Source organism: Panthera tigris, chromosome C2 (genome assembly GCF_018350195.1).
Source record: "Panthera tigris isolate Pti1 chromosome C2, P.tigris_Pti1_mat1.1, whole genome shotgun sequence".
In the NCBI taxonomy this organism is placed as follows: Eukaryota; Metazoa; Chordata; class Mammalia; order Carnivora; family Felidae; genus Panthera; species Panthera tigris.
In genome coordinates, this window is record NC_056668.1 from 4,067,649 (window position 1) to 4,089,611 (window position 21,963).

General features: G+C 57.4%; 2 protein-coding genes across 4 annotated transcripts in view; one reads left to right on the top strand and one right to left on the bottom strand.

Annotated features, from left to right (window-relative positions):
• Positions 1-4,329, bottom strand: LOC107180404 (glycine-rich cell wall structural protein 1.0-like). Its single transcript, XM_042956618.1, has 4 exons — positions 4,311-4,329; positions 2,389-2,538; positions 839-1,646; positions 1-140 (listed from the first exon to the last, which is right to left on the bottom strand). The coding sequence occupies exons 1-4, from the start codon at positions 4,327-4,329 to the stop codon at positions 128-130; spliced, it is 990 nt and encodes a 329-aa protein (XP_042812552.1). The 3' UTR covers positions 1-127.
• The window catches only part of PRDM15 (PR/SET domain 15), a 67,242-nt gene continuing 46,895 nt past the window's right edge, over positions 1,617-21,963 (top strand). For 2 of the 3 annotated variants that reach the window (XM_042998469.1, XM_042998471.1), the window contains exon 1: positions 1,617-1,665. The gene's annotated coding sequence lies outside the window, so the exon portion shown is untranslated. Of the gene's footprint in view, positions 1,666-12,272; positions 12,498-21,963 lie in introns of those variants that run through there. The other variant, XM_042998470.1, reaches the window with a different exon arrangement.

Sequence of the window (21,963 nt, forward strand, 5' to 3'; positions counted from 1 at the left end):
TTTTCTATTGGGTTCTTTACCTTTTTCCCGTTGATTCCTAGGAGCTTCCCGTGTAGGAGGCAAATGAGTCCTGTCTGATGTCAATTTCAAATTCTTTTTCCATCTGCTTGTCCCTTCTTGCAGTTTATCAGTGGAACTTTCTGCCAGGCAGAAATGAAGAAGACAGTGTTACTGCTCTGCTCCGGAGACTAAAAGACTCCTCTAGTCCCTTCTAACATTCTGTGGCCACACGTTTTGGGGTTTTGTTTTGAGAGAGAGAGCAAGCGAGCCTGCGAGTGGGGGAGAGGGACAAAAGGAGAGCGAGAGAGAGAATCTTAAGCAGACTCCAAGCCCAGCACAGAGCTCAACGCGTGGCTGGATCTCACCACCCTGGGGGGCATGACCTGAGCCAAAATCAAGAGTCGGAGGCTTAACCGACTGATCTACCCAGGTGCCCGCCCGCCCGCATGCACTTTTGATGGAGGTCAGTCAGCAGGCCACCGAGCCCCCAGGGTGGGGAGAGTCAGGGAGCAGTCTGGCCTCAGTTGCCCTGGCCAGGGTGGTGGTATTCCCAAACCTTCCAGCATCACACGGGTCAAGGTGTGTATTTCAAGAGCCCACCCTGCGGGGTCCAGATGCTGCCTCCTGGTACTTCCCCAGCTTGTTGGGGCATTGTAAGCGCTCCGGGGCGGGTTCCCTGAGTGGACCAGGAGGACTGGGGCACACTATTGGCTCCTTTCAGAACTACCACCTGGCAGCAAATCTCAGACAGGTTTTAAAGAAAAATCCGACCCTTTCTTCCAAGTCTCCCCGCCCCCAAAAGAAATTATGGCTCCAGCAGCCACCAGAAGAGACTTACAGGGGCCCCGGGAGCTGTGGGCTGTGGGTTTGTGCAGCACAGGGGTAGAATCGATATTTGCAATGGTCATGCGTCGCTGCCAGGGTCACACCAGCCACGCCTCCGGGGAAGGGGCAGCAGAGCCAGCCCCGCTTCTCCCAGGCCGGTCCGGATCCACGCCGCCCCTGCCCTCCGCCTCGCCATCCACACCGTCCGCTCCCGGCGCCACGCCACCCACTCTCCCACTCCGGGTCTAAGCCGCCTGCCCCCTGCCGCTCTCCGTCCACGCCGCCCTTTTCCTCTATCAACCACTGGCGCCTCGCCACTCTCCTGTCTTCACCGCCCGCTTTCCCACTACCCGATCCACATCGCCCGCTCCGGGAGCCACACCACCCACTTTCCCAAGCCCGGTCTACACTGCCTGCTCCCTGCCGCTCTCCGTCCACGCCGCCCTTGCCCCCCGCATCACCATCCACGCCTCGCTGCTCTCCAATCCACATCATCCGCTCTCCCACTCCCGGTCCACACAGCTTACGACCTGCTGCCCAGCCCCCGCCGTCCGCTCCCGGGTCCACAACCCCCGGTTCGCGCGGCCCGCTTTCCCACTCCCCGTCCACACCGCCCGCGACCTGCTCGCTGCCCCGGGTCCGCGCCGCCCGCGCCCCGCCGCTGCCCGTGCACGCCGCCCGCTCTCCGTCGGCCCCCCGTCCGCGCCGCCGGCGCCCGCGCGAACTACAACTCCCACAATGCCCCGCCGCCGCCCCCCGGCTTCCGGTGCTGCGCAGTTTCCGGAGCGGATCGCAACCCGGAGTCCGGATCCGAGCCCGCTCTGCACATTCCACAGGCAGGTAAAGCCCGGGGCCCCGCGCCCGCCGCCGCCCCCGCGCGCCGCCCCGGCCCGGCCCGGCCCGCGCCCCGCGCCCCGCGCCCCGCGCCCGGCCCGCCGCCCCGGCCCCGCCCGCCCGCCGCCCGCCCCGGTCCAGCCGCCATGCCGCTTGTTCTTTGTTACATTCGCCGGCTGCGGGCTCCGTGGGCGATCGGAGTCAAAACCCGGCTGGATTTCCCGGAGCCGCTCCGGGATCGCCCTGCGCGCCGCCCGCCCGCCCCGCCGCCCCGCGGCCCGCGCGCTCCGGGCCCGCAGCCCGCCGCCCGCCGCCCACGGCCCGGCCGGCGCGGGGTGCGGGGTGCGGGGCGCGGGGCCGCGCTCGCCCGTGGGTGCGGCGCGGGGGCTCCTCCGCCCCCGGCCCCGGCCCGCGGTCCCCGCCCCCGGGCGCCCTCGCCGCCGACGGCCCGGCGTGATGTCACCGCCCCCATCCCCCCACCCCGGACCCCCAGTCCTGGCGCCCGGCCCCCCGGGGGGCGCTCGGGGAGGGTCCCGGACCCCCGCCCCGGAGGTTAGGAGCGCAGACCCCGGAGTCCGGGCGATGGGGTTCCCTAGGCCCCCCCTCCCCCCGAGGGCACCCCGCTCCCCCCTCACCCCGTTTCCGTAAGCCCTTGGGTGGCCGAGGGAAGGGAGTGAAGTCCCTGGACAGGTGACACGGGGTGGGTGGCCGACCCCGGGAGGGGCTCGCCGGCCGCACAGGTGAGGCCCGGCCCGGCTCGGCCCAGCGCGGACAGGTGGAGGCGCTGGCCCTGTGGCCTCTCGCGCGAGGGACAGGTGTGCGCGGCGAGGGTCAGGTTAGAGAAGACAGGAGTAAACTCGCTGTGGAAAATCCACCGGCCTGATAGGGTAACGGGCTTACCTTTATTAAGCTCTTCGCGTAGGGGATGGGGTTTCTCCCCCAAATGCTCAGAAATTGCCCCCACCGTCCCCAAGGGTACGTTAAAATGGTAGGAGTGTGACATCAGTGACACATGGACCCGTCTACGTGATTAAAGCCACCAACACAACACCACGTTTGCTTAAGCCACTTCCCTAAAATCCAGATTCACCAGGTAAATTTGGAGAACTCAGCTTGGTTCCCGAAGGTATTTTTGAGGATGAAAAGTAAGGGAGCCCCTGGTTTTGTGATGAACCCTAACAGGGAACAGCAAGAACTCTCCCAGAGAGTGTGGAGAGGTAGGCAGTGTTGTGAGGAGGGAGGCGCCCCTCCCCGACACAGCACACCAGATATTTTGTTTCAGACCTGCACGTTTTCCATATTTTCACGGCTCCACACGGCTTCCGATTTCCTTGACATCACTGCCTTACGGTGAACGGCTCAGAAATAGAGCTGCGAAGTTTGGATTTTGAAAGGGAAAAACGGCGAAGTCCTTCCTTTGTACAGAGTTTTTTTTCTCCCCTGTTGATTTCTTTGATTCCTACGTTGGCAAAAAAGTTGCCAACAAAGAATATAATGTTACATTCTCTTTTGGAAGCAGAAGGGACCGTTATTGTTATGTTTTTAACCAGAAGGCCAATCAATCAATCAATCAGTCAACCCCAATTGCAAGGCTGATCCCTTTTCTGGGAGTAATTATAGTTGAGAAAGAACTCAGTTTGCTTCAGATACCCTTCTAATCACCATTCTTTTGCTATCGTTCTCTGGGGAGAGAGCCAGGACAGGAACGCGCCTCCCGTTTTGCAAACGTTTAAGGGAGATGGAAGGAATGTTTCTGATACACGTGGTCTCAGAGGTTAAGTTTGTTAAGCAGTGACTCAGGTGCACTTGGCGGTGTGCTGTTCACGTTTGTGCGGTGTGGGTGATCTGTGCCCGGCTCCCCTGAAACAGCTCATGATGTGTCCTCATCTCCCCGGCTGTTCGTTCGACACAGATTTATTCAGCCAGGGCCTGTTGTGTCGGACAAGCCAGAAGGCCCTGCCTCTCGCGCCCCACGCTGTGGAGGGCGGAGGAAGGTGTTGACAACGAATAGTAACACTCAGTGAGGTGGGCAGCGGTTGGGGTTGGAGGGTGTAGGGGAGAGGAAGCAGGGGGAGGCTGTGGTGGGGGGGGGCACGCTCAGGCAGTCTGAGCAGGGGGCGTTGGGGCTGAGACCAGTGCCGTGAGGTGCTCGTGGAGGTCGGGGGTGAGCGTGTCGGGGGCAGATGAGTGGCACGCGTAAAGGGCCCGGTGTGGAGCCAGCTGCGTGTGCCCAGGGGGGAGAGGCGGTGTGGTGGTGGTGGGGGGGGGGAAGCCCGGGCTGTCCGCCGCTCAGTTTATCCCGAGTGCCAGACGGATGCCACAGAGGGCTTCGGCAGGGGTGGGACAAGATCTGTGTCTGTGGCGGCCACGTGGGGAATCCGGGCCTGACAGGATTCCATTACAAACAGGGTGGAGGCGGGAGGGAAATGAGGAAGTAGGACAAAGTATATTTCTAGAGCCAGGAGGCCCCGCTGCAGGTTTGGTTGGGAAATGCGTGGCAGGTGACAGGAGGTGCCGATTACCGAGGTGCAGGTGACCGGTGTGTGGGGGCCCCGGGAGGAGGAGTAGACAGCGGCGTCTTCCAACTGCCCCTCTCCGTCTGGGGCGGGAGAGACCCTGGCTGGGGGCCGGGGGAGGGGCCGGGTCCTCACCTTCCTGACGCACCGGCATCCTGGAGAGGGGTCCTACCCCTCGCAGCCCGGGAGGGATCCCTACAGATGGGGGGGTGGGGTGTCGGGGGAGTGGCCTCGCTGCGGGTCAGAGACCTCAGGCTTGCAGCACGTGGAAGGCGTCCTTACGCGGACGGAGCCCGTGGCACTCACCGTGGCAGGATGGTGGCCGTGGGAGGCGCTGCTCTAACAGAGCTCTCCCTTCCCGGCCACACGCCTGTGGAACGGGACTCCCGCACTCACACTTAGAGAACTGGAGTGGGAACGGATCTGCACACTTGTCCGTGGCGGGCCAGCCCACTGGGGAAAAGGCCTGTGCGCCTCATCGGACGTGGCTTCTTTGCCAGATGACTGTTCGCCGGAACACGTGCTGTCATTTTGTCGGCGTCGGCGGGGTTCCAATTCGCGCAGCCCCGGCCCGACCCGGAAGACGCCATCACAGCCTGCGGGCCTAGAAGAGCTGGCCTGGTTGGACCTGCGTGCCTGAGTTCACGTGCACACCCGCAGGTGGCCCCGTGGAGTCCTGCCGAGCGCGAGTCCGTAACCGTGGCTGTCCCTTCCCGCTCGCAGCGAGGGGAGCGGCGGTCACAGATGCAAAAGGGCCGTGGACGGTGACAGTTGAGGGAGAGCTGGTTCGCGTGCGTGGTACACGGATGGCCGTGGAGATCACGCTGTCGCGCTTCGATTCCAGCAGACGTGCTTAGAGGAGCGACCTAACGGTTTTATTTCAAGAAGCCAATATTTATAAAATGCTGGAAATCCTGTCCTTGCGGCTGTTAAAACTAGGGACGAGCAGTGTGAGCTTAAGTGCCGGGTTGTCAGCAAAGCGGTCGGTGGGGTCGGGGCCGAGGAACGGACCGGGGACACGGGCCCGGGAGGCGACGTGGGGGCAGGGGCTGGGTCCAGAGGGAGAGGGGACCAGGGGGCAGCCCGGGTCACCCTACGGAGGTGGCTTTGGACAGGGGACAGGAAGGGAAAGGGACTTGGGAAGGCACCCCGAGAGACGCGAACTAGGTTCCAGAGGGAGGGTGTGACGGCTGGTGCCTCGTTGATGGAGGGCTGGGCTCAGCAAGCTGGAAGGCGAGGACAGGGCTGGTGGGAGGGCTTTGGTGGAGCCCTGGGAGCGAATCCTCCCGTTCAAGAGGGAACGATAGTTGAGGAAGCCGACAGAGTCCTTCCCGGGAGCTTTGCAGTAGAAAGAGAAGTGGGGCCTTCGAGGTCACGGGGGAGGGGACATTAAGGAAAACATTTGCGTTTGAGGGTGAGCTCAGATGGAGGCTGGAGGGAACGTTGCACGGCTGTAAACTGCCACAGAGAGAGGTGTGCAGTGAGGAAGGTGGGGGTGGCCTGGGGCCTCCCAGGGAAAAGTGGGTGCGGCGTGCCTGTGTGGGGCCGGACAGGGTCGGGGAGGAGGGGCCGTTAGGGGGAGGCCTGAAAGATCGGGTGGGAGTTTGACAGACGGAGGGAAGAGTTTCCAGAACGGGCAACGAGAAGGGGTCGCCGAGGCCGGCAGCTGGCCGTGGAGCAGCCCTGCAGAAGCACAGTGGGGGCGGCTGGGGTCACGGCGGGGGCCCTACTGGGGCCCCTCACCCTGATAAAGCCCAAAGGAACCCCGCTGTGGACCCTCCCCTGCGCCTTCCTGGGCCTGCAGGGTCAGATTTCCACGAGCTTGCGTAAGGCTGAGACTTGGGTCTCTCTGGGATGATGCCGATCTCTGCCTCATTTGTGCCACGTCTTCCTGGCTCCGTCTGGCTTGTTCTCGACCCGCAGCATGACCCGTGTCCCCAGTTACGGCCGCGAGCACGGATGTCGTGCAGGTTCAGGGCACCGGCATTGATGCCCTTGATGTCGCTGGAGGCAAACCCTCTGTGAGTCGGCCGTCCTTACATCATGATTCGTGCGGGGATAACGCTCGGGGTGATGTGGCAGGACTATCCCTTCCCGCTCGTCTGTGGGGAGGGGAGACCGTGCCTGCAGGACAGAGTCTGTCTTAGAGGAGGAGTGGTCCGGGTGTTGCGTAACCGAAGGCCTTTGGCTTTGGTGGCTTAAAAATACATGTGCTCGTTAGTTACAGTAAGTTTGCCTTCGATCGTGGCCAAAACCAGGTACAAAACGTTGGCACGATGTTAGCGCAGAGGTTGACACAACCCTCGTTCTGACCAGGCCGCGGCCGTCCTGTCCGTGGATTCTGTGTTCTCAATGTCCACACGTCCCCCGGGGCCCCCTTTCCCCGGCACGCCGGGCTTCCCGGGACTTTGTTCTGTGCCGCTTTGCTCTCCACGGAGCTCCCCTCCTTCCCCTGAGGATGCACGAGGTTCTTTTCATCACCAGCGCTCCCAAGGGGCCCAGTTCGAAAGTGTCCCACGAGGCCCACGATTAAGAAGCAGGCCTCACCCTCCCATGTCTCCGTGTGAGGCTGTCCATCGGAGCTCTGATCCGCATGGGAAAGTCGATATTACCTCAGTTCCCATTTTTAGGGGGGCAGAGTGCAGACGTCTGTCTTCCCTCTTTGATCAGAAATCCTCTTAAAAACCACACGTGAGCATCGGAAGTGTCGATGTGGGCTTCGATGAAACTCGGGCTCAGGAAGAGAAAACAGAAGAAGTTATCAAAGAAGTGACAGAAGAAAATCCGGAGGCTGGAGGGCCCGAGCGCGTGGGCGCCAGGGCCCCTGCAAAGGTCGGTGGCGTAAGACAGAAATTCTGAAAGCTTCTGGGGGCAGCGAGTCATGTGCAGAGGTGGCCCGGCCAAGAAGGTGTCAGCCGTCCCAGCCGTGACGTTGGACGCGGAGGGACGGTGGAGTCCTACCTTCCCTGCGTGGAGTGAACACGGCCGGGTCCCGGCTAACCGTCGTCTGTTGTCTGAGACGCGAGTAGAGACATCTGCAAAGAGGGCACATCTCCACAAAAGACGTCCCTCCCGTGCACCCCAAGGAAACCCCAGGACAGTGTGGCCCCCCCGTGGAAGGAGTGACCTAGCGACGGGACGCAGGGACGGGCAGGGGCTGCCTTCTGGCTTCCACACACAGTGTGTGTGTGTGTGTGTGTGTGTGTGTGTGTAGCTGCTCCCTCTCGTGGGGGAAAGTTACTTCAGATGAGGGAAGGAGAGAGGGGCAGGCGGGACAGATCCTTCCACTCCGCCCTGGGAGGTGGCTGGAACCGGGCCGGGTGGGTTCTCACGCTGTGGGTCTGTGCCACGCCGCTCGCTTGCCCTCCTGCCCCCACGGCCCGTGGCCCACGTCTGGAAGCACGTACCGGTCGGGGAGCTGCTCCCCTCCTGAAGTTGGAAGCCCACTGACCTGGTCACCCGTGGCCGCAGCAGAGGCCCGTGTTCTGTGTCCGTCCCTTTTCAAGACGTCAGACAGGGGCGCTGGACTCCCCGCGTCTGCTCTCGCGAACCACTGTCGGCCTGCAGATGCCGGAGGGGGAGCCCGCGGGGCAGATCGAGTGGCTCCTGGAAGTCAGTCTGTGAGCGATGAGATGTTTCCCGGATGGCGATGAGCCCCGGGCCCGGCCGGGTGGTGGTCTGTCACACTCATCCTGGGTCCCCATGGTGTGCTCACCGAGGCAGGGCAAGAGGGCGTGGGCATTAACAGCGACAGCCTGGGGCTGTAGACGCGATGCTGGGGCAGGGGGAGCACAGGCAGGGGGGAGGGGGGAGGCACCGGAGGAGGCAGAGAGGAGGTGAGGCAGTGCGGCTGGTGGGAGTGCGGGGGAGGGAGACTCAGGGAAGGTGCAGAAATGAAAGCTCCTAGGGCCTGGGGAAATCACCGAGTTGGGCTGGAGCAAAGGGTCACAGATGGTGGGGAAGAAGATGGGAGAGAACCGGAGGTTATAACCAGTTTCCAGAATTGTCCGTGCCAAGTTCCTGAGCGTGGACTAAGCAGTGAGGCGTGATTGCTGCATCCTCCTGCTTCTCTCTGGCACTTGAAGGCTTGCTTCTAGAACGTATATACAGAGCAAAAGCATAGTTGGGGCTGGGGCGGGGGGGGGGGGCGGGGGGGAGGACTGTGCTGTGGAAAGTGCCAGAAAGCCACTGTTTTATGGGATTCTAATGATGAGCTAGAATTTTCAGATCGTACCTGTGCAGGCCGGAAGGGGACTCCTTGTGCAAATGAGGAAACCGAGACCCAGAGAGGGGAGATAACTAACACGAGGTGTCTAACATCCAGTGCAGGGCAGAGCCAGACTCACAGCCTAGTCCCTGGTGCCTGTGCCCCACGGCAGGACCAGGCCCTTCCCTCGTACTGACGCACCCGGTCTGAGCTCTCTGAGGTTCTCTAGCGTGCGAAACAGTGTGTGTAGAAGTGTTCGTGCCCAAATAAGTTCAGAGGCTGCGGCGTAAACACATTCCAGCAAATTCTTATTGCAGGACTTCTCAGGGCCTTTAATGTGCCGTTGTGTATCAGGACTCCAGAATGGGACTCTGCAATGTCTCACAGATTTATTAACCACGAAGTTCCTCTCTACCCACCTACTACTCCCCTGCCCACCCCCACCCCCCGCCCCAGACCGTCTTTCGGGACCGTTCCGCCGCATGTGTTTGTCTAGCAATTACTTGTCTGCTTTTTCCTGTTCGTGACTTTTCCCTTCTTGCTTTTAATATTTTCACGGGTCATGTGCCCAGTGGGAAGATGTCCTTCTTGCTTAAAATCCCCTGGGCCTCTCGACCAGGGCTGAGCACTTGACACGGCTGGTCCAAATGCAGGTAGGATACATACGTGTAAGTCACACACGGGCTTTCTAAGACTTAGCGTGAAAAAAATTCATTCATTTTTCTTATATTAATTACATATTGAAACGGTAATGTTTTGGGTAGGTTCTGTGAACTACAACGTTACCACAATTACACGTGTGAATCCCAGCGAGATTTCATGTAGGTGAAGGCAAGGTTGTTGTAGAATGTATACTACACTTGATCTTAGCCAAAAGGCCGAGAAGCGATATTGTTGTAGAATGTATAGAGAAAGTAAAGGAAATGGGAACGGCTTAAATAATTTTCAAGAACAGTTGCATGAGAGGAAACACCCTCCCCTGTTGTAAGACTTGCTCCAGACTGTGGTAACGACCGCGGTCCACCGAGTGCGGTGGTGGCCGAGGGACGGACGCAGAGGGCGGTGGGGACAGCAGAGAGAACCTAGACGCAGACCCACGCACGTAGGGCCGCCGGTTTGGGGCACAGGTGCGGAGCAGCTCCGTGGTGCTGACTCAGATGCTCGTCTGAAGGCAGAATGAACCCTGACCTCACATCTGATGCAAAAACTAACTCAAGTTGCATAATGCACTTTAACGTGTGAAGCTGTGAGACTTTCCTAAGAACCTAGGAGGACATCTGGGGGCCGGGGGCTTGGCGCACGGGTGTCCAGCGTGACCCCAAAGCATAATCCGTAGAAGGCAGAGTTCGTAAGTGGCCCTTGGCCCACTTGAAAACCTTCATTCTGCAGACGCCCTGTTGGGAGGGCGAAAAGCAGTCTGTCGGGAGGGAGAACGGGCCGCGAGCCGCGCGTCTGACGGGATCCGGACGTCCGGGAAGCTTCAGAACACAACAATAGAAACAGACCAACCAGCCAAGCCAGAGGGTCCGAGAAAATGGGCGGAGGATGTGAGGGGACGCCTTACTGAGGCTTTACGGACGGCACCCGTCGCTCTCGTTAGCCAGCGGGGACGTGCAGATTGAAACCGTGGTGAGATGCCAGCTTACGGCGCTGAGAGCGGCTAAAGTGAACGTGTGACGGCCCCACGCGCGGGTGAGGGTGCGGAGAAACGGGGCCCCCGTGGCAGCTTCTTAGCAGACAACGCATCCACTCCGTAGGCGACCCAGTCTGACTCATTGCTCTCCGGGGCATTCATCCTGGAGAAGCGACGGCTCGAGTCCACAGAAAACCTGTGCACCATTCTTCAAAGCGGCCTGATCTGTAACAGCCCCGAGTGGGGGGGAACCCGGTGGGTGGGCGGTTGAGCCAGCTGTGTCACACCCCCGCGGAGAATTACGCAGCAGTGAAAAAGGGATGCCCTTGATCCGCGTGACAGCCCGAATGGACCTGGAGGGCACTTCGCTGAGTGAAGACAAAGGCCAGTCGCCAGCGGTCGCATCACGTAGGACTCCATCTGTACTAAGCCCTTCAAATGACAGCATTACAGAGGTGGAGAACGGATTCGCGCCTGGCAGGGGTGAGGGATGCCGGGGCAGAGGGGGTGTGACTGGGGGGGGCGGGGTACGCGCCTGCGAAGTCTTCTGTCTGACGGACCGGGCCTCCCCTCCCGCGTCTTGATTGTGACGGTGGTGGCACGGATGTGCCCCTGTGACGAATCGAGCTTCTCGCGCACGCAAAACCCTTCCTGGGGTTGATAACGTGCTGTGGTCACGTGAGAGTTCTGATGTCATCCGCGGTGACGTAAGATACGGCCGTTGGGGAAAGCGGAGTCAAGGGTAATCGGGGTCCCTCTGTGTTCTTTTTGAAATTTCCTGTGTTTCTAGAATTGAATTTCAAAAAGTAACACAAACAGCTCCCAGGGTACTGTGTGCGGCTCACTCTTTCCCCCCGGGGGGCGCTGCCCTGGACACTGAAATGACGCCGTCAAGTTGTCCCCGACCATAAGGGGCTCCCAGGACGCCGTCCCCTGGCTCCCGTACCCGTCTCCCTGTCGCCTGAATGGTCCCAGGAGTCACAGGGAGGGCCCAGCCAAGCCAGCAAACCAGAGGGCATCTCCATCGCACGCTTACGTCAACAACCTCCCTGAAAACACCTCTCTTCCTTTGAGTTATTTTTAGCTGCGTGCGTTTGCAGGTTGAGATGTTTTCATCTTGCGACGCTTCACCGCCGGTTGCTTTTCCTACATCAGTGCTTCTGCAGGGCACAGTGAAAGGTCATCTTTCTCCGCCTCGTGTCCTCGGGGATGGCGACTCTGACTAGCAGAGCGGGTGCTGGGAGGGTGTAGAGCAGTCGGCAGCCGCGGGCACCGTTCCGCTCTGGGAGCCGCCGGCTGGCGGCCCCTCGGGGCATCGAGCAGACTTCCCCGCCATCCAGCAGCTCCCCCTCCGGGTCTGCGCCCAAAAGAATGGAAAGCAGGGCCTCGAGGAGGTGCTGGCGTGCCCACATTCACGGCAGCGTCTTCCGCGGGGGCCGAGGGGTGGGACCACACCACGTGTCCACGGGCGGATGAACGGGCGAGCAAAATGCAGCCTGCGCGTGCAGGGAAGGGCGTTCAGCCCCAAAGGGGACACCTGACACCTGCTGGGTTGGGGGGGAGCCTTGACCTCACGCCGAGTGACGTGAGCCAGACACAAAAGGACAAATACTGTGCGAGCCCCCCTGTATGAGGGACCCAGAAGAGTGAAACGCGTATCTTAAGGAGTCTTTTTAAAGAGAGCCCGCTCACGTGTCCTGAGGTTACGCAGAAGCTCTGCTCCCTTTTCTTCCCCACCTGCGGGACCCTCCGCACGGACCTGTTTCCCGGAGGAAACCTGAATCGTGTGGTCTGTGCCAGCTCGGGACCCGAGCTGAGGGTGGCGGGGGGACGTCTTCTCCGCATCCCAGAGTCCTGGGTGATACGCGTTGGCAGCCGTGGAACCGGTCCCCTTCCCACCGGGGGCCGCAGCCCGGCTGGGGCGCGGTGGCCGAGCCGCGACCGTCGTCAGAGAAACGTGGCTGGCTAGGTGCTGTCCTGCCGCTGTGCGTGGGCCCCGTACACATTTGTGGCCTTGGGATGGGCCCTGGCGGGTGCCCTGAATGACAGTAGTTCACGATCGAGGAAAACTTTAGTAATTAGAAGGGAAAGGAATGTGCGGAATTAAACAGCTGTAGCGAACACAAGAGGGGAGACGTACAGAGAAGAGCAGAGAAGGGTTCATACCTCAGATCAGGTGCTCACGACATCCAGCCTCCGGGCTGGGGAAGCCCCGCCGTGGGCTGGGGTCCCCACCGAGGGTCCTGGGAGGAGCGCCCTCCCCTCAGGCGAGGCTCCCAACCACGTGTTCCCTCCAGGGCCATAGATGCTGCCTGTGCCTGATCTGTGCTTAGTCCTTAAGTTCGCCTAAGTGCAGTCCTGAGCGAGCTGGGTTTTTTTGTTTCTCTTATCTTATCTCACAGTTTTAGGAGCCTTGGCGCCTGCAGATTTCTCTTCCTTCCCGGCTGCATTCCAGGGGCCCAGCCTGGTCCGGCTCAAGGAGGTGAGGCAATCCCTCTTGGCGTCAGGAACAGACGGGCCAGTTCTGATCCCGAGGCCAGATTCGGAGCACAAGCCAACCGGGCCCCCCACGATTGTGTGTGTGCGGCTCTGGGCAGAGGAGCACAAGTCACCCAAACAAGTTCTGTACAGAACGGTGGGGTAGACCCTCCTGGAAACCACGGGGCAAGCCGGTGCACGCCGTTCAGACCTTCCCCCGTTGGTAGTGAGAAGCCAGCGTGTAGGGTTTCCCCGGGGGGCCGAGCAGTGTCTCCGGAAGTGAAGGGTGAGGATGTGTATGTTTAGCCAAATCTGGATCCTGCACACCGGCCCTTCCAGGCTTCCTTCCGGCAGGCTCCGGGGTGCCCCTGTCCTGTTTATTTTGCGGAGGGGGAGAGGGCTCATACCTGTTCCACTAGCCCCAGATAGAGCAGGCCTTTACATCGGGGGTGCCCTGGAGTACCTGGGCGAGAGAGGGACATCGCCTTGTTTGAGCTGATGAAATGTCCTCACAGGCTCTAGCCACTTGCCTCAGAAGCTGCCGTGTCCTGTGACAGCATTATCAGTTTGCAAGATTTCTACACCATCACAGATTATCTGTTTAAACTGTCTTTCAAGAAGCTGGAAACCCATCATTAAAAAAAAATTTTTTTTTAATGTTTATTTATTTTTGAGAGAGAGACAGAGAGAGAGAGATCAGGGGAGGAGCAGAGAGAGAGGGAGACACAGAATTAGAAGCAGGCTCCAGGCTCACAGCTGTCAGCACAGAGCCAGACGCGGGGCTCGAACCCACGAACCGTGAGATCGTGACCTGAGCCGAAGTCGGACGCTCAGCCGACTGAGCCCCCCAGGCGCCCCTTAGAAGCTGGAAACCCTTCAATCGGCTCAGAGTCCGAGGGAGGGAGGGCGGGAGCCCTGTGAGAGCAGAGACAGGCCAGCCCTGGGGGCCTCCCCCAGAGGAGGACCTCTCCGGGCCTGGGCTGCGTGGGGGCAAGACGGAGCGGGCGGGCCCGGAGTCCTGGCCGAGGGGGGGCGTCGTCGGAGCAGGTGCTCTGTCAATACTGAGCAAGTGAGGTGAGCACTTAGAGTCACTTTTGATTGGAAGGTGGGGAATCTCTTCCACCTCTCATTGCTGCTCTCCCCAGGCTTCCGAGCTTCCTGGCCCAAGTCTTACAAACGAAGCATTTGACCCTTTCCAGACAACTCTTAACTACCGAGAGGCACCGAGGAACCCAGCCAGAAGCTCTCGAGGCTCTACCGGTCTCGAGGCAGATGGTGTACGTGGTACATAAGAAAAGGGAGCGGGTAAATCAAGTTTAGAAAAGATACCCAGACATCGTCCCTGATTTGTGGCAGCTTCACGTGATGGCTTCGTAGGAAGGGCCAACTTCGTTTCGGGATTTCGGGAGAGTGGTTGACGGGGAGGAAGGTGTCTCCAAGGGGAGCCCGGGCTCCATCTTGGAAGGGCAGGACCTGTGCTGGGCGGGTGGCTCAGAGGACGCAAACGAAGAGGCAGGCCACGCCCCAGGAGGGGACCTGGGTCCACAGCTGGGGGCGGGGGGCGCGGGGACGCCCCGGAGAAGTGGCCGATTCTGGTAGCGGTCGTCATCCCACCCCGTGCCGGGCCTGTGTGGGGCTGAGTGAGGCTGGTGGCTCTTGCCAGCAGATAAATAACCCAGGTGATCTCAGTGGTCAAAAGTGTGGTGAAGGAAAATTGCAGGGTGCTTTTTAGAAAGTGTCACAAGGCCCGAATCTGGACAGGTGGACCAGGAAAACCCTCCCCGAAGACGTGCCCGTTAAGCTAAGCTGTCCCCAGGCACAGGGAACAGCATGCGGGAGGCCTGGAGGCAGCAAGCAGCTTGGTGTTTCTGGGAACTAAATGGAGGCCACCGTGGCCCGAGGGGGTCAACGAGGGCGAGGTGGGCAGAGGAGGCTGCTGGCCTTGGGTTTTGTCCCGGGGGCGGTGGGAAGCCATCAGCTTTCAGGCTGGCAAGTTACGTGACCGGGTTCAAGTTCTGGAGTCCCCCTCTGCAGTGTGGACAATGGTTTTGCTGGCCAGGAAGGAGCAGGAAGGGCCTTCCGGAGGCCCTTGCGCCCTCCACGAGGGAGAAGGTAGGACATGGCCAAGGGAGGGGGTGGAGGCTGCAGGTAGGGTCCCTGAACCATTGGCCCTGGGGCAGGGGGACCACGGGGGGGGTGGGGGGGTGGGGGATGGTGAGACCAAGTGTCCAACAACCGTGTTCTGAGATTCGGGAGGTACAGGAGGGCCACGTTGGGCACGGAAGCCAGGAATGGTGCCGGGCTCGTTTCCGGCACGTTCGGCTGCTTGTGGCCTCCATGTGAAGATGTGGGGGGGCAGCTGGAAATCCGCGCGGGTCTCCCAGGAGTTACCCACACGCACGTGGTATTCACGTGGGCCCTGGAAGTGGGTGCGGCTGCCTGGGGAGGGGTCTTGCCAGGGGGGAGGTGAGAAGGGGTGGGGGCTGGGCCCCTGGAGAGCCAAGACGTGGGTGCTCTGGAGGAAAATCCCCAGGGCAGAGCAGCTCAGGGAGGGCAAGAGAGGACTGTGTTTGGCCGTGTCCCAGGCAGCCAATCAAGTGAGGGGAGGGGCAGAGGGGAAGAGAGAGACTCTTAAGCAGGCTCCGGGCTCAGCGCGGAGCCCGACTCGGGGCTCGATCCCACGACCTTGGGATCGTGACCTGAGCTAAAATCAAGAGCTGGATGCTCAACCCACTGAGCCACCCAGACGCCCCTCCCTTCCTATCGCTTTTTAATTGAACTTTTGTGATAATTGTAGGTTCCCATGCAGTCGTGAGAAAGTCTGCCCTTTACCCAGATCCCCAGTGGTGACCCCTTGTGGAACTCAGTGCGGGGTCACATCCAGGGTGGTGCCGGTGTCACCGCGTGGGTACCGGCCCTCCGTCCCCACAGGGTCCCCCTGCCGTCCCCTTCCAGCCCCCTCCCCCCCCCCGCCGTCCCTCCCCCCACCAGCCACCACTCTGGTTCCCATCTGTGTATTTCGTCACCTCAGGGAGGTTAAATAAACGAGGTCACGCAGCATGTGACCTTTTGGGATTGGCGTGTCCCCCCCAGCGCCATTCTGGAGAGCCCTCCAGCACCTGTTGTGCGTGTCCATATTCGAGTCCTTTTCGGTGCAGATGGGTGTAGGGTGTGGGTGGACAGATCGGTCCCCTGCTGAGGGCCAGGGGGTCACTTCCAGTCTGCGCTGTGAGGAATAAAGCTACTGTGAACGGTCGTGTGCAGGGTTTGTGGCGGGGCGGGGGGGCGGGGAATCTTCATTTCTCTGGGACAAGTGCCCACGGGCTGGGTCACGGGCGGAAGGCTTTCCCCGCCCCCGCCAGCCGCACAGGGCGCCCAGGCTTCCCTCATCCCGCAGCATTTCCGCCCCTCTTGGTGACGTGTTGACCCGCGTGTCCCTGGCACGGGGTTGGGCATCTCTTCCTGTGCTCGTTTGTGGTTTATACATGTTCTTCGGTCAAGTGTCTTTTCCTGTCTTTTGCCCATTTACTGATTGGATGGCTCGCATCTTACCGTTGGGTTTTGAGAGTACTTTGCGCGTCCCGGGTAGGGACGTGTGGTTTGTGACGCTGCCGCTCAGTCTTTAGCTGGTCTTGTTACCCTCTTCGCACTGTCTTTTCTAGAGCAGAACTTCAAATTTTGATACAGTCCAATTAGTTCTCTTTTTATAGACTACTCTTTTGGTGACAAGTCTAAAAACTGCCTACCCTAGATCTCAACGATTTCCTCCCATGTTTTTCTAAAACATTTACAACTCTATGCGTTCAGTCTGGGACCCATTATGACTTAATTCTTGTGTAAGGTGTGACAGTGAAGTTCATTGCCTCCCCCACCGCCACGCGTGCTTGCTGGGAAGGCTGTCCTTCCTTCGTGAATTGCTTTTACGGGTTCGTCAAAAACCAGTTGAACACATTTGTGCGGGTGTGTTTCTCGATTTCCGTTGACTTGTGGGTCTGTCCCTTCCCCAGTACCAGCATTCTCTTTACTGTAGCTTAGGATTCAGCTTGAGACGGGGGTATGCCGGGTCCTAACTTGAGTCTTCTTCCTCAAGGCTGCTTTCTTTTTTCTTTTTAGATTTTTTTTTTAAATTTTTTATTTTTTTAAGTTTACATTCACATTATCCAGCATCTAGTGCAACAATGATTTCAGGAGTAGATTCCCCTTTTTTTTTTTTTTTTTTAATTTTTTTTAACGTTTACTTATTTTTGAGACAGAGACAGAGCATGGACCGGGGAGGGTCAGAGAGAGAGGGAGACACAGAATCTGAAACAGGCTCCAGGCTCCGAGCTGTCAGCACAGAGCCTGACGCGGAACTCGAACTCACAGACCGCGAGATCACGACCTGAGCCGAAGTCGGACACTCAACCGACTGAGCCACCCAGGCGCCCCGTGGAGTGGATTCCTTAATGCCCCTCCCCCATCTAGCCCATCCCCCCTCTCACACTCCCTCCAGTAACCCTCTGTTTGTTCTCCATATTTAAGAGTCTCTTCTGTTTTGTCCCCCTCCCTGTTTTTATATTGTTTTTGCTTCCCTTCCCTTATGTTCATCTGTTTTGTCTCTTAAAGTCCTCATATGAGTGAAGTCCTATGATATTTGTTTTTTTTTTGACTAATTTCATTTAGCATAATACCCTCCAGTTCCATCCACATAGTTGCAAATGGCAAGATTTCCTTCTTTTTGATTGCTGAGTAATACACCATTGTATATATGTATATATATACCACATCTTCTTTATCTGTTTATCCATCGGTGGACATTTGGGCTCTTTCCATACTTTGGCTGTTGTCGATAGTGCTGCTATAAACATGGGGGTGCCTGTGTCCCTTTGAAACAGCACACCTGTATCCCGGGGATAAATGCCTAGTAGTGCAATTGCTGGGTCGTAGGGTGGTTCTATTTTTAGTTTTTTGAGGCACCTCCGTACTGTTTCCCAGAGTGGCTGCACCAGCTTGCGTTCCCACCAACAATGCAAAAGAGATCCTCTTTCTCTGCATTCAAGGCTGCTTTTAACAGCCGGCATCACTGGGGCCCGCCTGTGAACTCCAGTTACCACAGAGAACATTGGTCCGAGATCACCTACCCCCCCTCCCCCTTACATGCAGGTAATCCTGGTCTGAGCCCAACTGACGTTCGTGATAAATTTGGTTTCCTGCTGCTATTACTGTGGTCTCCCGGTGACCGCAGCCGTGGTCCGTCGGTTCATGCAGTAGGGGTCGTGTATGCGCTAGAAAGATTTGAGGCGCTCAGACTTGAGGTGCGTCAGAATAACCTGGAGGTTCGTGTGCACGGCGTGCGAGGACCCATCCCCGACGGTCTGCTTCAGCAGGTCTGGGGATGGGCCCCGAGAATTTGCATTTCTCAGAAATTCCCAGCTGCTGCCAGTTTGCCGGTCTGGGGGACCACACTTGGAGAATCAGTGACGTGAGGTCAGTTTTCCCAGGATTGGTGGTTACAGTGGCCAGATCTCACACTCAGCGTCTTTGGTCATTTTCCCTGAAACACTATCTACAAATCCTCAGTCTGGGGTTTCTCACATGCCGTGGACGTCCGGAGATTGGGCTTGGCTGGGACAAGGTACAAAGGAACGCTCCGAGCGCTAAGGGGGTTTTGGGAAGAGAGCGCAGGCTGCAAGGTGCCCCCTTGCTTCGGGCCTGACTTGCTGTCCATTGTGGCCGTGACCTATTCTCTTGGCTTTAAGGAACCATTTTAGAGGCTGTGTTTCAGGGATCAGATGCTACTCATCAAGGATGTTCTTTCCAGGGCCTCGAACATTTGGGTGTACGAAGACCCAGTGTAATAAAAGGCTAAAGCCTCCCGTCGTTCCTGCCCGCTCTCATTTTCTCCCTGCGGCCGTTGCTAAAACCGAGTCGGCTGGGTTTCTCTCCCAGCAGGTATGCTTGGAGGGGCCGCTTCTTTGGGGACACTCTGGACAGGAGACAGTCTGCTTCGCCTCCTTTGAGGGGAGCAGAACAGAGGGGGGCGCCGCCAGGGGACAGGCAGCCCCCCGGGCTTGGTGGACCTAGCCCGAGGGAGGCACCCTGGTCTGGGCGCCCCGATTCTGACACGTTCTGTGGGGACCCCGTGTTCTGCCTGTCGCGATCCTGCAGCTTCCAGCAGCTTCTTCAGAGCCTGCCCTTGCCTTTGCGGGACCTTCGCGGGTTGTGACAGAGCCTGCAGGCAGACGGGCTGTGAGGCTCCTAGGGGCGCTCCAGGAACTCGTTAAGGCAGATTTCCACGCGTTTCTTCTGCCTCTTCGTCCCTCTTCCCCTTCTGCTCGGTGACCAGCTGCTGCCCCCGTTCCAGATCGGCCCCCGACCACACCCACGGTACCCGTCAGCCAGGAAGCCCTGAGTTACACTTGCCAGGGCCATGGGAGACACCTTTGTTTCCCTTAAATGGGTGCTCCCAGGAGGAGAAAATACAGATTTGGAAAAAATAAACGCCCTGGGTATTGATCCTTGGCCCTTTAAAGGCAAGTTGGAAATCCCATGCCCCTGCCTTGTTTCCTCGTCGCTGACTCACTCTTCCACAGTGAAGTTTGAAATTCTCGTCTCAGCTCAAGTAAACGTGTGTTTGGCGAATGTGAGTTCCCATGTGGACGTTGCATTTTCATTCTTCAAGCTGCTGGGGATAGAAATGGGGCAGAGGCCACGTGAAATGGGCATTCGGGAGGCACGCTTTCCCAAGAGGGAACCTGACAGCACAGAGGGGCCCGCACAAGAGGTGGGGGCGCAGGAAGGGTGTGCTGGGTTGGCTTAATGGGGGCTGGAGGAAGCGGGAGAGGAGAGGAATTTGTGTGTGTGGTGCGTGCTGGGGGTATCGTACTTTTTGCTCCCCCCAAAACTACACAAGGTGTGCATTTCTTTTAGAACACATTTATTTTAGGGGCGTCTGGCTGGCTCAGTCGTTTGAGCATCCGACTCCTGATGTCGGCTCAGGTCACGATCGCGCGGTTCGTGGGTCCAAGCCCCACGTCAGGCTCTCTGCTGATGGCACAGAGCCTGCTTGGGATCCTCTCTCTCCCTCTTTCCCTGCCCGCCCCCCTCAAAATAAATAAATAAACATTTTTTTAATATGAAATTTATTTTAAAAAAAATAAATAAATACGAAATTTATTGTCAAATCGGTTTCCATACAACACCCAGTGCTCATCCCAGCAGGTGCCCTCCTCCCTGCCCATCACCCACCCTCCCCTCCCTCCCACCCCCCATCAACCCTCCGTTTATTCTCAGTTTTTAAGAGTCTCTCATGGTTTGCCTCCCTCCCTTTCCCCCCTTCCCCTCCCCCATAAACAGTTTTTAAAACAGAGATGTTTTCCTTGAACTCTGATTGAAACATTGAAAAAAGAATTTTTATTTTCATTCCAGTATAGTTAACATACAGTGTTGTATCAGTTTCAGCTGTAGCGTATAGTGATTCCACAGTTCGATCCGTTACTCAGTGCTAGGCATCTAAGCGTCCCCTCAATCCCCATCCCGTTTGTCTCTACCCCCGCCCCCCCCGGTGACCATCAGTTTGTCCTCTGTCATTAGGAATCTGTGCTTTGGTTTGTCTTTTTTTCTTTGTTCGTTTTGTTTCTTAAATTCCATGTACGAGTGAAATCAAACGGCATTTGTTTTTCTCTGACTTGTTTCACTTAGCATTACATATACTCTCTAGGTCCACCCATGTCATTGCAAATAGCAAGATTTCATTCTTTTTATGGCTAATATTCCATTGCATATGTATATATCTATATATGTATGTACGTATATGCATATAAATATATATGCATGTATATATAAACACCACATCAGCCGATGGACATTTGGGTTTCTTCTGTGCCTTGATTATTATAAATAATACCGCAGTTAACATAGGGATGCGTATCCCTTCAAGTTAGTATTTTCATATTCTTTGGATAAATACCCAGTAGTGGAATTACTGGATCATATGGTAATTCTGTTTTTAATTTTTTGAGGCACTTCCAGACTCTTCTGGAGACCAGTTTGCATTCCCGCCAGCAGTGCACGAGGGTTCCTTTTTCTCCACATCCTCACCGACGCTTGTTGTTTCCTGCGTTTTTTACTTTAGCCCTTCTGACAGGTGTGAGGCGACAGCCCACTGTGGTTTTGATTTGCATTTCCCTGATGAGTGATTTTGAGCATCTTTTTATGGGTCTGTTGGCCATCTGGACGTCTTCTTTGGAGACATCTGTTTATATATTCTGTGCATTTTTTAACTGGATTATTTGGTTTTTTGAGTGTTGAGTTATGTCAGTTCTTTATATATCTTGGACACTAACCTGTTACTGGATATCTTCTCCCGTTCTGTAGGTTGCCCTTTAGTTTTGTTGCCTGTTTCCTTTGCCGTTGTAGAAGCTTTTTATTTTGATGTAGTCCCAGGGGTTTCTTTTTGCTTTTGTTTCCCTTGCCTCAGGAGACACATGTAGAAAAGTGTTGCTGTGGCCAGTGTCAGAGGCATTACGGCCTGTGCTCTTTTCTAGATGTTTATGGCTTCAGGTCTCTCATCCATTTTGAGTTCATTTTTGTGTGTGGTGTGGGAAGGTCGTCCAGTTTCATTCTTCTGCATGTTGCTGTCCAGATTGCCCAGCACCCTTTGTTGAAGAGACTGTCTCTTTCCCATTGGATATTCTCTCCTGCTTTGTTGAAGATTAGTTGACCCTATAATTGTGGGTTTATTTGTGGGCCTTCTCTTCCGGTCCGTCGATCTGTGCATGTCTCCTTTTGTGCCATTGCTATACGGTTCTGATCACCACGGCTCCGTAGTATGTCTTGAAATCTGGGATTATGGTACCTGCAGCTTACTTTTCCTTTTTCAAGGTTGCTCTGGCTGTTTGGGGGGCGGCGGGAGTTGTGGTTCCCTACACAGTTCACGATTGTTTGCTCTAGCTCGGTGAAAAATGCTGGTGGTATTTTGATAGGATTGCATTGAATGTGCAGTTCGCACGTTCCCGACTGCTTCGGGCTGTGTAGACGGTTCGACAGTGCTTGTTGTTGTGGCTCGTGAGGAAGGTCTTCCCATTTGTGACCTCTCCAGTTTCTCTCATCCATGGTTTGTGGTTTCCAGAGTGCAGGTCTTTCCATGTGGGGAACATTTTTATTTCCATTTTGTAGGTCAGAGGATCTGGGCCCTAGAATTAACGTGTCCAGATCATCCCTCAAATAAGTGGGGGGCCTCGCCTCCGCTGCCTGACCTCACACGCCCGACAGAAGACCGAAGAAGTGACTGGTCTGCTGGAGGTCTGGAACGTTCTCGTCCTCTGTGCTGTGTGTTGCTCGTGGGTGTGCCTGGCTGTCAGGCACCCGTTAGCGGCTGAAGGAAGACAGAGGTTGCCCTAGACTTAACTGCCCTTGAGGAATTCACAGTCCAGTGAAGGAGGAAAGAGAAATGGAGGTGACAATGTGAAACCAGCTCTTAAAGATGGTGA

Bases quoted from the DNA above. Each gene is read 5' to 3' on its own strand.
- LOC107180404 (XM_042956618.1), bottom strand. The intron at 1,647-2,388 runs GCGAGCCCCTCC...TGGAATGTGCAG, and splicing joins GGGCCTCACCTGTGCGGCCG to AGCGGGCTCGGATCCGGACT.